The sequence below is a fragment of the Danio rerio genome, chromosome 7 (genome assembly GCF_049306965.1).
Source record: "Danio rerio strain Tuebingen ecotype United States chromosome 7, GRCz12tu, whole genome shotgun sequence".
NCBI lineage: Eukaryota > Metazoa > Chordata > Actinopteri > Cypriniformes > Danionidae > Danio > Danio rerio.
Window position 1 is genome coordinate 72,186,710 of NC_133182.1, and position 13,979 is coordinate 72,200,688.

The window sequence follows — 13,979 nt, forward strand, 5'->3', positions numbered from 1 at the left end:
TGGAAGAGATAGTGTTGATTTCGTTATCTCTTCCGCCCAGCACTATGGAACAGTCTCCTATTTTAGTCACAGTGTTAGGGAAATTCTTTTGATATCTCCACTTTTAAATGTCAGTGATATTTTAAACAGCCTTTTCTGATCAGATGATTACACACTGCAGAGCACAGCAGAACAGATAAAAGATTCCTGCCATAAAATCATCGCTAAAGTTGTGTTGTTATATTTTTTTTTTAAGGTGAACAATACCCACCATTCAACTTTCAAAGATCCGGATCCTGGTTCACCATCTGAGTTTTTGCTAAAGCGTGTATCCGGGGTTTGCTTTGAGCCGTTGTTTACAGGTAATATCTGAATATTTAATTGTGTTTTGTCATCATTTACTCAACCTTTGCTTGTTTTAAACCAGGGGTGTCCAAAAACACCTGCAAGGATGTTTCTAGAAGGCCAAGCTGCGGTCGCACGTGTTTGATAATGCAAAATTCTTGTTTATGCGAAATAAACAAGATTATTAGGCTTTAAAAAAGCGAGCGATTGCTCCATGTTTAAAATTTCTGTCCAGAGAGGTCATGTTTGAGAGTCAAGTGATGCGATTTCGCAGGTCAAAGTTCACCAAGCTTGAACTTTGCACCGCAGCGACCTGCAAAACTTGGTGCATGACCCTGCATTTCCGGTCTGACGCATTCGCGTGCGTATAAATGGAAGTCTATGGGAAGAAAAACCCAGTGTGACCGCAGCTTAAGAGCTTGATTAGCTAGCCCAGGTGTGTCTTATTGGGGTTTGGGGCTAATTGAGCAGGACACCAGCCCTCAAAGACCGAGGCTGTTTCTCATTTCCAAGAAAGCAGAGAACGGACTTGTGTTCTTGTGGAAACCGGTCTTGCCAGGTGTCCTTGGAAGAACGAACTCAGTAGACTGCGAGGGCAGAGAACGCATCCTTTGAGAAATAGGATGCTGCGTTCTTCCTGATGGTCATGTGACCTTCACGCGTTTTAAATCGTAAATTATTCAAACATTACAGCATTCATAAAACGATTTATTGTTTCCCCCCTCTTCAAAATATATACTTTACATAAAAACATTATAAATATACTCTGCTCAATATAAATAAAACATATTTTAATACGAGTTTCAGCAAACAAACAACCCTTAATGTGTTTAGTCCTTTATTAGGATATTCATGTTAATGTTTACTTTCACCGTTTCATTTAGGGAAACTCCTGAGGTAAATAAGTGATATCTCTGAACTTTAAAAATAAATCTAAATAAAATGCTGCACTTCCCACCTCCAGTCGCAATGACTTCTGGGACTTCCAGAGCGACTTCCAGAGGTGCTCAAGTCTGCATCAGTGCGTCCTCGATTTCAAGATCACATCCGGGAAGTTTCACGCGTCCTTCGTACTTGCGGTCTTGAGTATTGGAACTGAACTTAGGCAGCTGATGATGACGTTACACGAGGACGCAAAACCGCTGAAGAACGCATATTGAGAAACAGCCCGAGTTTGGACATCCCTGGTTTAAACCTTTCTCTTTGTTAAACAAAAAACAAGACATTTTACAAGAAACCTAAAAGACCATTGACTTCCGTAGTAGCTGTTTTTCCTACTATGGAAGCCAATGGTCTTTGCTGCTGTCTAAGAAATATCTTCTTCAGTGTTCAACAGAAGAAAGAAACTCTTAAATGTTTGAAACCACTTGCATATTTTTTGATATGCTGTAATAAATTGTATTGTAAATGTGTGCACTTTTTTCTTGCTTACCATGTATACATAGACATTACATGAAATGTTAGGTCATGAATATTTACTTTGAAAGTTTTAGTAAAGTAATGGGAAAGTCCTGGAATTTTAAGTGTGTGTAAAAATGTGTATGTACCCTGTGATATTTTCCTTTTTACAAGGTGTCTGTTTAACAGCATTAGTTCCTCTCCATCAGGTCTTCCATCTGTGGGAGTGATTATTCCTCCGGGTCATTCTTCACTCTATACTCAGATCTCCCTGCCGGAACCGTCAGCTTGTGAAGAGCCCACGCCACACAACAGACAGGAGAATGTAGCTGGGTCAGTGTTTACATTCCTGTGTGTGTTTATATGTAAAATCCTCACTCAAAGATCATCCAGCGTGAGGTGAGACTGTGCAGGAACACCGGAGTTTATACTGTCACCCACCGTGGCCCCAATAAATTTCTTTGACTCCCAAGTGGTACTTGTAAACCCTTTCAGCATATGCCGAAAACCACAAGGACACATCCTTCGTTGTTATTGCTGGAAATGTCTCCTTTAACTATTATTTTGCTGCTGTCATAACACTCGTATTCCTTTAGGATCAGAATATCCCTGTTGTAGGAGATTTGATTTAAGCCCCGGTCAGAATTTATCATGATTTCATCACGATTTTCCTCGACGTAGTGTTGTAGGGATTCGTAAACGACATATGGGTGTCGTGACACAACATTCAATCGTTTCTTATCGTGTAATGTGGCACAGTTCACAACAACTGATTTTTTCTTGTTCTTTACTACGAGATCCGTCATGTGGGTGACACTGGACAAGAAGCAAATAATTTCTCGGTTATCTCAACGCGTGCTGTTGTTAATGCACTGGTCAGGCAATCAAAAAATAGGCTGCATATTTACTAATGGATGGGTCTCGGTTAATCATTGGTTATGCAAACGTTAAATACCTTTTTTTTTTTAGATTAGATTAGATATAACTTTATTGTCATTACACATGTACAAGTACAGTGCAACGAAATGCAGTAATTCTAAAATATTAAGGTGTTTTAAGCAATTTCATCTGACAGACTGGCACAAATGTGCCGACATCTCCATTCTCACGACGAGTTTCTAAGTTCTCTCATCCTTCCAACATCTTGTCACCTTAGAATTATAAGGTTCTATCTGACATTTTTGTCAAGATTGAGTTATTCACATATTCTTATTAAATGACAACCTATTTGTATGATGTTTTTTTTTATAAGTTGTTTACATTTTACTACTTTTTATTTAAACAACAAAAATAGGTTTTATCTACAAAGTCAAACTCTAGCTATATTTCTTTTTGGCTTAGTCCCTTTATTTATCTGGGGTTGCAACAGCGGAATGAGCCGCCAACTTATCCAGCATATGTTTTACGCAGCGGATGCCCTTCCAGCTGCAACCCATCACTGGGAAGCATCCATACACACTCATTCACACACATACATACACTATGGACAATTTGGCTTACCCAATTCACCTGTACCGGATGTCCTTGGACTGTGGGGGAAACCGGAGCACCCGGAGGAAACCCACACCAACACGGGGAGAACATGCAAACTCCACACAGAAATGCCAACTGACCCGGCTGAGGCTGTAACCAGCGACCTAATTGCTGTGAGGCGACAGCACTACCTACTGCGCAACCACGTTGCCTATATATATATATATATATATATATATATATATATATATATATATATATATATATATATATATATATATATATATATATAATACATATATTTATTGGTCTATCAGTGCATGCAATTAATTCTACATTTTTACATTTAATTTTTATTCCAAAAACACTATATGTAGGGATGCACCGAATTTTCAGCTTGCAGAAATTTTTAGACGAAAATAGCATTTACGTTTTTTGAGGAAAGTGAAATATAGCAGAAAATAAGAGTCTAATAAAAGGCACACTGCACACTGCTTTCACTCTTCACCCAGTCGTAGTCACTCCAGGGTCTGAATTGACTTTCATACCGGACCCAGAAGGCACTGCCTAAACCCATTCATTTCAATGGCTTGCAACACACAAGGGCATTTTGTTGCTACTGTGCTAAAATAGCCCCTCTCAAATGTAAAAAGTCTTATAAAATGACTTTATATTATTTGATAAAATAATAATTATTACAACCCATTTTCGGTTTTGTTTTATTGTTTTGTTCCTTTAGATGTTTTAATCCACAACACTTTGTCTAAAAAACAAACCATTATTATACAATGGCTTTCCTAATTGCAATAAATTGTCTAATTTACCTATTTAAGCCTTTAAATTGCACTTTAAGCTGAATATAAGTATTATGAAAAATATCCAATACAAAATATTTAGTACAATATTATGATAAAAGAAATCAGTTAATAGAAATGAGTTGCCAAAACTTTTATGTTTAGAGATGTATTTAAAGAAAAATCTTTCCGTTAAACAGAATTTGTGGAAAAAAAAATCAAGAGGGCTAATAATTCTGACTGTACATTCAGCTGATGGATCTGTTTTGTTTCTTGTTTTCCTCTAGGTCAGACCAGCCAACAAGCAATGACAGCTTCCTCTCCGAGTCAGGGGACACTGGAAGCACCTTAGCTGCAAACAAGGAAACGTGCACGAGTCTGAATAAAGGAGACGCTGGATGTCCAGGAACTGAGCTGCAAAACAGCAGACGTAAAACAGAGACTTCTGAGAGGTGCCAAAATTATAGCGGCAGGACAGAGGCCTTAAAACTTTTGAAGCAAGGAAAGCTTTCCAAGTTCGCAGACGACTGGGATAACCAAGGATTCAGTTCACCAAGGGAGGCCCTTGTAGAGGATTCTGGGATTTGTCAAGAGGAAAGACAGGAGTCGGATTGCTCTGGGAGGAGTCGAGAGGAATCTGAGCACAGAGGAAAGAGTCAAGCAAGGACAAAGAATAGTGAGGCTCAAGAGAAACACAAAACAAGTGATTCAGACACTTTAATACGTATCCAAGCCACTGGTCTTGCTGATAATCTAGAGGTGAGCTATATCCATTCTCCTACAGTTTTATGAATCATATAATTTTATCAGGTTCTCATTCTTTGCCTTTTAAAGAGCTGTGCACCTTAGATACAATGGGGAAAATAAGCATTAAACACGTCACCATTTTTCTCGGAAAACATATTTCTAAAGGTGCTGTTGACTTGAAAATTTCCCTGGATGTTGACAACAACCAGGAAAATCCATATACAGTATGTGAAGAAAACAAATCTAATTAGTTTACAAATGAAGTCATGTGTAAGATAATCAAATGACACAGAGAAAAAGTATCGAACACATGAAGAAAGGGAGGTGTAGAATGGAAGTGAAAGCCCAGACAGCAGCTGAAATCTTAGTTCTTCAGCAACTGTCTGCCCTTCGTCATTGTAAATGAATATTAGCTGCTTGTCCAACATCTACATTAGCAGGATGATGAAGATGAAAGCAGGGTGGACATTTCAGCAAGAGAATGATCCAAAACACAGCCAGCTCTCAAGTGCTTTCAGAGAAAGAAAATCAAGCTGTAGAATGGCCCAGCCAACACCTGATTGAATCCAATAGAAAATACAAAATGAAGATCAAATTTGATAGACGAGGCCCATCAAGTTTTGACACTGTTGAGGTCTGAAAAAGGTCTGAACTAATTAACTAGGACCTGAACACCACGTGATAATTACAGGCAGGTGTGTTTGATATGGGTTGCAACTGAAATCTGCAGGACGGTGGCTCTCCAGGAACAGGGTTGGCCACCCCTGCACTAGTAGGTGCATCTGGCCCATATCTATCAGCTGATAACCATTGATAATGCCCATTCAATCAAGTAATAACATTCGAAGCAGGTGAAATGGGACAACCCAGAATTTAATTTTTTTTTTAGGAAATTAATGAAGTCGAGATGAAGAGACTAATCTTAACAACTTTAAGCAGTTCTAAACACTGAATCTGAACTGAAGCAATACAGCTTATCTTCCTGAACACTATAAAACCATTCTGTAGTTACCAAAAACACCATAGTAGTTTACATAATAATAACCATAGAATTTTACTTTAAACTTCCAAACAACTGCCCTAGGTTGATCGCCATGCACAAGCAAAAGACATGTGACCTAACATTATGCAACCATTTTCCACATAGTTTGTTGTGCAAAACCCGCATTAAACACACTGAACCAGCTAACCAAGGTCATTGTGGAAAACTTCCTGCAGATGTCTTAGAGAAGATTAGAGCTCAACTGCAGATTAGCTACAAATTAACTACAAATTAACTGTTTATTAGTAGTTAGTAAGGTAGAAGTTGGGTTTAGGTTTTGGTTGGATTAAGGATGTAGAATAAGATCATACATTTTAGCTACCAATGAACAGTTACAAAGCAAAATCCTCTGAGTAAAATTTACTCAGTTCAAAGAGTATTTGTTCCCTATTTATAATAAGACGAACAAATTAGTAAAAAGTAAAGCTGCTGTTTGTGGAGTTGCTTATTAATCGAGTTGATTCTCTGCTGAGATTCAATGTATTACATTTCAGCTGATTTAATCTAAGGCTGTAACTTGAGTTAGTAGTAGTTTTCTGTTGCTCTTCCGTGTTTCTGCTTAATAAGAGTAGGTGTTCATCATCAGTCCTCAATCATCACCTAATTAATCCTTTCATTGTGTTATTAACTTAAGTAACATTAACTCAATTTAGAGAGGGTCCAAAAATCTAAATCTAAATTAAGTCAATTTTACTCAGAGGATTTTGCTGTGTAATACCTTTATAATAGGCAGGTCATAACCCAGTAGTAAATAGCATGAATTGTGACCTAAACTAAAGTGTGACCAGTAAGTTTTTGCAGATGGGACAACACTGAAATCTGCCAATAAAATATCTTAAATTGGCATACATAGCTTATTACTTTGGCTTCTCATTCAATAAACTACAATAAATGGAAGTAATACATTCCTTAATGCACATCAAAACATAATGTGGCTGACTCAATTATTTTAGAGGAGACTATTTCCAGCTGTCCAATATCTGATCCTAATATCTTAGCTCTGTTTTACCATGGTATTTCAGCGGTCTGAACACATTGGACAGCAAAGTCACTTGATTGTTTTCATCTGATATTAACGTGCTTGAATGCGTCTCTTGCGTAAGTCTGTGTGTGTGGTTTTCACAAGACTCCTTCCTCTTATTTTGTTACTCTGTACATCACTTTTGCAGGAGCACTCGGTGCGTCACGTAAGTACTATAGATTGTTACACTGCTTAGACTGGGTACAAAGATTCTTTAAATTGTACGAGATTTGCAAAATGTTAGAAACCACAAAGATGATGTCAAAAAAAGCTATTGTAATGTGTTTGTTTTGCTGTACACCACATGACAACATATATTTAAAAAACGTGAACACATCTCACAAAATCTCTCGAGATTTTAGAATAAACTTTGCCGATGAATAAACACATAAACATTTGGGCTGTTGTCACAAATCAACAAGCTGATCCTCCACCTCTTTTCCAAATCCATTTCACTTTGTGCTGCTCCAGGACTGTATTATGCTTTTATCTCCTGCTTTTTGATTGGACATAGTTTTGTTTTCTTGTTGTAATCGTCAACTCGTACAGTATTTTTATTTGTCCTCTGGGTCCCCAAACACATCAGGATTTATATACATTCAAAGCGCTTCACTTTTTCCATCTTTTTTTATGTTGCAGCCTTATTTCAAAACGGATTAAATTCATTTATTTATTTCCTCAAAATTCTACACACAATACCCTATAATGACAATGTGAAAAAAGATTTTTTGAAATTGTTGCAAATTTACTAAAAAATAAAAACCAAAACAATCACATCTACAGAAGTATTTACAGCCTTTGCCGTGAAGTTCTAAATTGATCTCAGGTACATTCTGTTTCCACTGACCATTCTTGAGATGTTTCAGCAGCTTAATTGGAGTTCATCTGTGGTAAATTCAGTTGATTACACATGATTTGAAAAGGCGTACACTTGTCTATATAAGGTCCCAGGGTTGACAGTGCATGCCAAAGCACAAACCAAGCATGAAGACAAAGGAATTGTCTATAGGCCTCCTAGACATGTTTGTTTGGAGGCACAAGGCTGGGGAAGGTTACAGAAAAATTTCTGCTGCTCTGAAAGTTCCAATGAGCACAGTGGCCTCCATCATCCGTAAGTGGAAGATGTTTGGAACCACCAGGACTCTTCCTAGAGCTGGCCGACCAACTAAGCTGAGTGATCGGGGGAGAAGAGCCTTAGTCAGGGAGGTTATCAATAACCCGATGGTCACTCTGTCTGAGCTCTAGCGTTCTTCTGTGGAGAGAGGAGAAACTTACAAAAGGACAACTGTCTGTGCAGCTTCTGTTCCAGAAGGAAGACACTCCCCTCCTGGAATGAAGGACCCTCAGACCATAAGAAACTAAACTCTCTGGTCTGATGAGACTAAAATTGAACTCTTTGGAATAAATGCCAGGCGTTACGTTAGGAAAAAACCAGGCGCCGCTCATCACCAGGCTAATACCATCCCTACAGTGAAGCATGGTGGTGGCAGCATCATGCTGTGGGGAGTTTTTCAGCAGCATTAACTGGAAGATAGTCAGGATAGAGGGAAAAATGAATGCAGCAATGTACAGAGACATCCTGAATGAAAACCTGATTCAGAGTGCTCTTGACCTCAGACTGGGGTGACGGTTCATCTTCCATCAGGACAATGACCCAAAGCACACTGCCAAAATATCAATAGAGTGGCTTCACAACAACTCAGTGAATGTTCTTGAGTGGCCCAGCCAGAGCCCAGACCTAAATCCTATTAATCATCTCTGGAGAGATCTGAAAATGGCTGTACACTGTTGCTTCCCATCCAATTTAATAGAGCTTGAGAGGTACTGCGAAGAGAAATGGCCAAATATTCTCAAAGACAGGTGTGCCAAACTTGTGGCATCATATTCAAAAAGACTTGAGGCTGCAATTGCTGCCAAAGGTGTATCAACAAAGTATTGAGCAAAGGCTGTGAATACTAATGTGCATGAGATTTTTCAGGTTTTTTATTTTTAATAAATTTGCAACAATAAAAAAAAATGTTTTTCACATTGTCATTATGGGGTATTGTGTGTAGAATTTCAAGGAAATAAATTAATTTAATCAGTTTTGTAATAAGGCTGTAACATAAAAAATCTGGAAAAAGTGAAGTGATATGAATACTTTCCAAATGCACTGTAAATTCACTAATAACAAGAAATATATTCTTAGAGTTTTGTTGCCTGAAATGTGCTTATATACTATATTACCAGCATCAGAGACTCTTTAAACATTGGTATGTAAAAATATGGGATATGCTCCCATGACAGGCGATGCAGTGGTGCAGTAGGTAGTGCTGTCGCCTCACAGCAAGAAGGTCGCTGGGTCGCTGGTTCTCAGTTAGCGTTTCTGTGTGGAGTTTGCATGTTCTCCCTGCCTTCGCGTGGGTTTCCTCCGGGTTCTCCAGTTTCCCCCACAGTCCAAAGACATTTGGTACAGGTAAATTGGGTAGGCTAAATTGTCCGTAGTGTATGAGTGTGTGTGTGAATGTGTGTGTGGATGTTTCCCAGAGATGGGTTGCGGCTGGAAGGGCATCCGCTATGTAAAAACTTGCTGGATAAGTTGGCGGTTCATTCCGCTGTGGCGACCCCGGATTAATAAAGGGACTAAGCCGACAAGAAAATGAATGAATGCTTCCATGATGCTACTTTCACTTTTAATTAAAAGATAAAAAATCTTGGAGAAGTAAGGGAAAATACTTAAATGGGTTAATAGCGGTATAGAATGGTAAAATACGGGAGAATCCCATCAAAAACGGGAGTATTAACAAGACTGGAAGGCCCTTTATTATTTATCTATTTAACATTGACTTGTGCTAGTGTTCTTTAAATGAAAAAAGCTATTATTGTGATAACGATAATTGTGCAACATATTGTGCAGCCCTAGCAACCACGATAGAAACTTACGCAAAGCAATCATAAAACCCTGGCAGCTATAGCATTGTGTTGGTGAGCTTTGTACAGGTAAACACCACTCACATTAAAAACCTACTTAGAGATTCAGCATTAGATGCGTGACACATCCTGCCATTATTTCATCAGTCATTCAACTGATTTTAACGTGATGGAGAAAGTGTGGGTTGAGTGATGCAGGCTTTTGTATGTGTGTTTGTTACTAATGAGTAGTCTGTTTTCTCTGTGGCACACTTGTGATAATGTGAATTCTCTGCTGGAGCTCTTCACAGCGCATAACCACCGCTGAGCTTCTCTTCCCTTATAAGACATTCACCAAAATAGCATTTGTCTGCCGAAATTGTCTCTTATTTTTGTTTGGGTGTACAGGAAGCCAAAGATAGCTTTAGTAGCATTCAGATTAGATGAGAATGGATTTAGTGGAATATGGGAATGCATTCCTGTGGGAGAACCAAGGAGTCTCCTTTCACCTCGATCGCTATCTCGAGACCAAGTCGTGTTTATATAACAAGCCGACAGACACACAATTGAAACAACCCCATCGTGATTTGCTGCATTAATGACTCATGCGTATTTTTAGATGTGTTTATGGTAGAGATACAGCATTAGCGGTAATATAAACAGGCAAATGCTTAACTCTTTATTCTGCACATAAGCGTTCTGTGTCTCTTTTAGACAATGTTCTTGATAGCTGTGCTCTTCATCGTAGGAGTGTTTTTGTTTAAGAGATGCCATCAGTAGCTGTTATTCCGCTGAAGGGAAACATTTCCTCTTGAACCTCTCTGAGAGGCAGAAACATGAGATTGAGCTTTATGATAGGACAAATGCCAACGGGGGTAACAAGAATTTATTTGTACATGACATTACGTAGAAGCAAATCTCACACTGTGTGTACTTCAGGGTGCGAATTATACAGTGGCCATAAGGGGAGGTCAACTTTTTTTGGTGATGCTAGTTTGTGTAGTACATGTGTCACGTTAGCGTGATCAAAAACAATAACAAAACGGGAACAAAAAGATTGCGGATTCAAGTGCAGATTTATATACAGTGCAAAACATAAAACAAGGTGTTCAAAGTACAAATAAACCACAAAACCAGAAACTAAAACAGAGGCAAGGCTCAGGAAACAAAACTCGAAAAACTAAGCAAAAATACAAGAACAGGATCAGGAAACAACGAACTAGGAATACAAGACTTACTGCGGAACTGGGAACAAGAAAGACAAGGAAGACAAACGACGCAATGATAAACAACGGTGGAATGATGGAATATATAGTCCAGATAATCAACGGTAACACAGAACAGATGTGATGACAGGTCAGTGTATATGTTCCAGTTTATGCGCGTGGTATGTGTGGAATTGTAGTCTTTCCTGGGACGCTGTAGTGCCTACTGAGTCCTGGTGCACTACAGCGCCCTCAGGTGGTCACTGACGGATGTGACAACATGCTTCAGTGAATTAAATATATGTATTTATTTAAATTATATTTAAATTTGTTAATAAAACATGTTGAATTTTTAGTGCTCTGAGGGATATTTAGTGTATTCTGACCAACAACAATCTTCGATTAGTTAATTCAGAGGTTTCTGTATGTCAAACTGTGTTTAATTTTACTTTACTTTTAGGCTGTATGAAGATGCAAATACCTATTTTACAAGAGAAATGTCTTGTGAACATTTTAAATGTCAATCAGTCCTCTAGATCTGCCAGCTTCAGACTGCTGAATTTTTTTTTCTGAGACTGATTGGTGCGATTAAGCGTTCACAATCATATGAACCGTTATAGAAGTGGTGAAATGTCAAACATTCGCCAAAACTGTCCATGTGACTTTAGTGGTTCAACTGTCATCATACGAAGCTCCAAGAACACTTATGTGCACCAAACAATCAGTAAAAACAACTTTGTTTGCCAAAAAAGGAACTAAAAAGATTTGCAAAATTGTCCATGTGACTTAAGTGGTTCAACTGTGATCATACGAAGCTCCAGGAACACTTGTGTGCACCAAACAATCAGTAAAAACAACTGTTTGCCAGAAAAGCAACTAAAAACATTGGCAAAATTGTCCATGTGACTTTAGTGGTTCAACTATAATCATCCTAAGCTCCAAGAACACTTTTGTGCACCAAACAATCAGTAAAAATAACTTTGTTTGCCAGAAAAGGAACCAAAAACATTGGCAAAACTGTCTGTGACTTCAGTGGTTCAACTGTAATCATACGAAGCTCCAAGAACACTTTTTATGCACCAAACAATCAGTAAAAACAACTGTTTGCCAAAAAAGGAACAAAAAAGATTTGCAAAATTGTCCATGTGACTTAAGTGGTTCAACTATAATCATACAAAGCTCCAGGAACACTTATGTGCACCAAACAATCAGTAAAAACAACTGTTTGCCAGAAAGCAACTAAAAACATTGGCAAAATTGTCCATGTGACTTTAGTGGTTCAGCTATAATCATCCGAAGCTCCAAGAACACTTTTGTGCACCAAACAATCAGTAAAAACAACTTTGTTTGCCAGAAACGGAACTAAAAACATTGTCAAAACAGTCCATGTGACTTCAGTGGCTCAACTATAATCATACAAAGCTTCAAGAACACTTTTGTGGACTAAACAATCAGTAAAAACAACTTTGTTTGCCAGAAAAGGAACCAAAAACATTGGCAAAACTGTCTGTGACTTCAGTGGTTCAACTGTAATCATACGAAGCTCCAAGAGCACATTTGTGCACCAAACAATCAGTAAAAACAACTTTGTTTGCCAGAAACGGAACTAAAAACATTGTCAAAACAGTCCATGTGACTTCAGTGGCTCAACTATAATCATACAAAGCTTCAAGAACACTTTTGTGGACTAAACAATCAGTAAAAACAACTTTGTTTGCCAGAAAAGGAACCAAAAACATTGGCAAAACTGTCTGTGACTTCAGTGGTTCAACTGTAATCATACGAAGCTCCAAGAGCACATTTGTGCACCAAACAATCAGTAAAAACAACTTTGTTTGCCAGAAACGGAACTAAAAACATTGTCAAAACAGTCCATGTGACTTCAGTGGCTCAACTATAATCATACAAAGCTCCAAGAACACTTTTGTGGACTAAACAATCAGTAAAAACAACTGTTTGCCAGAAAAGGAACCAAAAACATTGACTAAATTGTCCACGTGACTTTAGTGGTTCAACTATAATCATACGAAGCTCCAAGAACACTTTTGTGCACCAAACAATCAGTAAAAACAACTTTGTTTGCTAGAAAAGGAACCAACAACATTGGCTAAACTGTCTGTGACTTCAGTGGTTCAACTGTAATCATACGAAGCTCCAAGAACACTTTTTATGCACCAAGAAATCAGCAAAAAACAATAGCCAGTATCTTTTGCATCATATCAGGGTGTGCATTTCACTATAGGTAATAGAATGCTTACGTGGTGCTCTACTGACCCTAATTCTGATACAGTATGCCATACTGAAGATACAGGAGAAATGTTCAATTCAATTCAATTCAGCTTTATTTGTATAGCGTTTTTACAATGTAGATTGTGTCAAAGCAGCTTCACATAAATGGTCATAGTAACTGGAACAGTGTGGTTCAGGTTTTAGTGTTTAAGTTCAGTTCAGTTCAGTTTAGCTCTGTTCAGTGTGATTTAATCATTACTGAGAGTTCAAACACTGAAGAGCAAATTCATCGATGCGTAGCTCTACCAATCCTGAACCATGCGAGGCAGTGGCGACAGCGGAGAGGGAAAAAAAACTTCACCTGATGGGAGTGAAGAAAAAAAACCTTGAGAGAACCAGACTCAGTTGGGCACGACCATTTTAATTTCTCCGCTGGCCAAAAGTCTTGTGCAGAAATTCATTCGCCGTGGTTTATGCTGGAAGATGGCCTCAATGAAGACTCGTCTGTCCCTGGAGCGTCGCTGGAATCAGACTCATGTTCTCCACTCCCCATGACCATCAGCGCAGCAGCAGCTCAGGATATGGCCTGGTCCCGAATATGGAATCCTTGGGATCATCACGTCGCTGGTCTTGGATCCAATCAGTGACTCCGCCTAATCTGAGGACCTCGGGATGAGTATCCCCAGGTGAAAATAGAGAATAAAGAGAATAATTAGCGTAGCTGCTGTTCATAGTGTATATAAGCAAGATGTAGAAGCCAGTGTGGAACCCGCTAGGTGATGCACTGAGTGTATGCTTTACTAAACAGATAAGTCTTTAATCTAGTTTTGAACTGGGAGAGTGTGTCTGAGCCTCGG

General features: G+C 38.6%; 1 protein-coding gene across 9 annotated transcripts in view; it reads left to right on the top strand.

Moving 5' to 3' along the window:
* mrvi1 (murine retrovirus integration site 1 homolog) overlaps nt 1–13,979 on the top strand; it is a 128,500-nt gene that overhangs the window by 59,588 nt on the left and 54,933 nt on the right. For all 9 annotated transcript variants that reach the window (XM_002662998.8, XM_073907506.1, XM_073907507.1 and 6 more), the window contains 3 exons: nt 236–341; nt 1,932–2,055; nt 4,277–4,748. In XM_002662998.8, the coding sequence (XP_002663044.4) occupies nt 236–341; nt 1,932–2,055; nt 4,277–4,748 (702 nt within the window). The remainder of the gene's footprint in view (nt 1–235; nt 342–1,931; nt 2,056–4,276; nt 4,749–13,979) is intronic.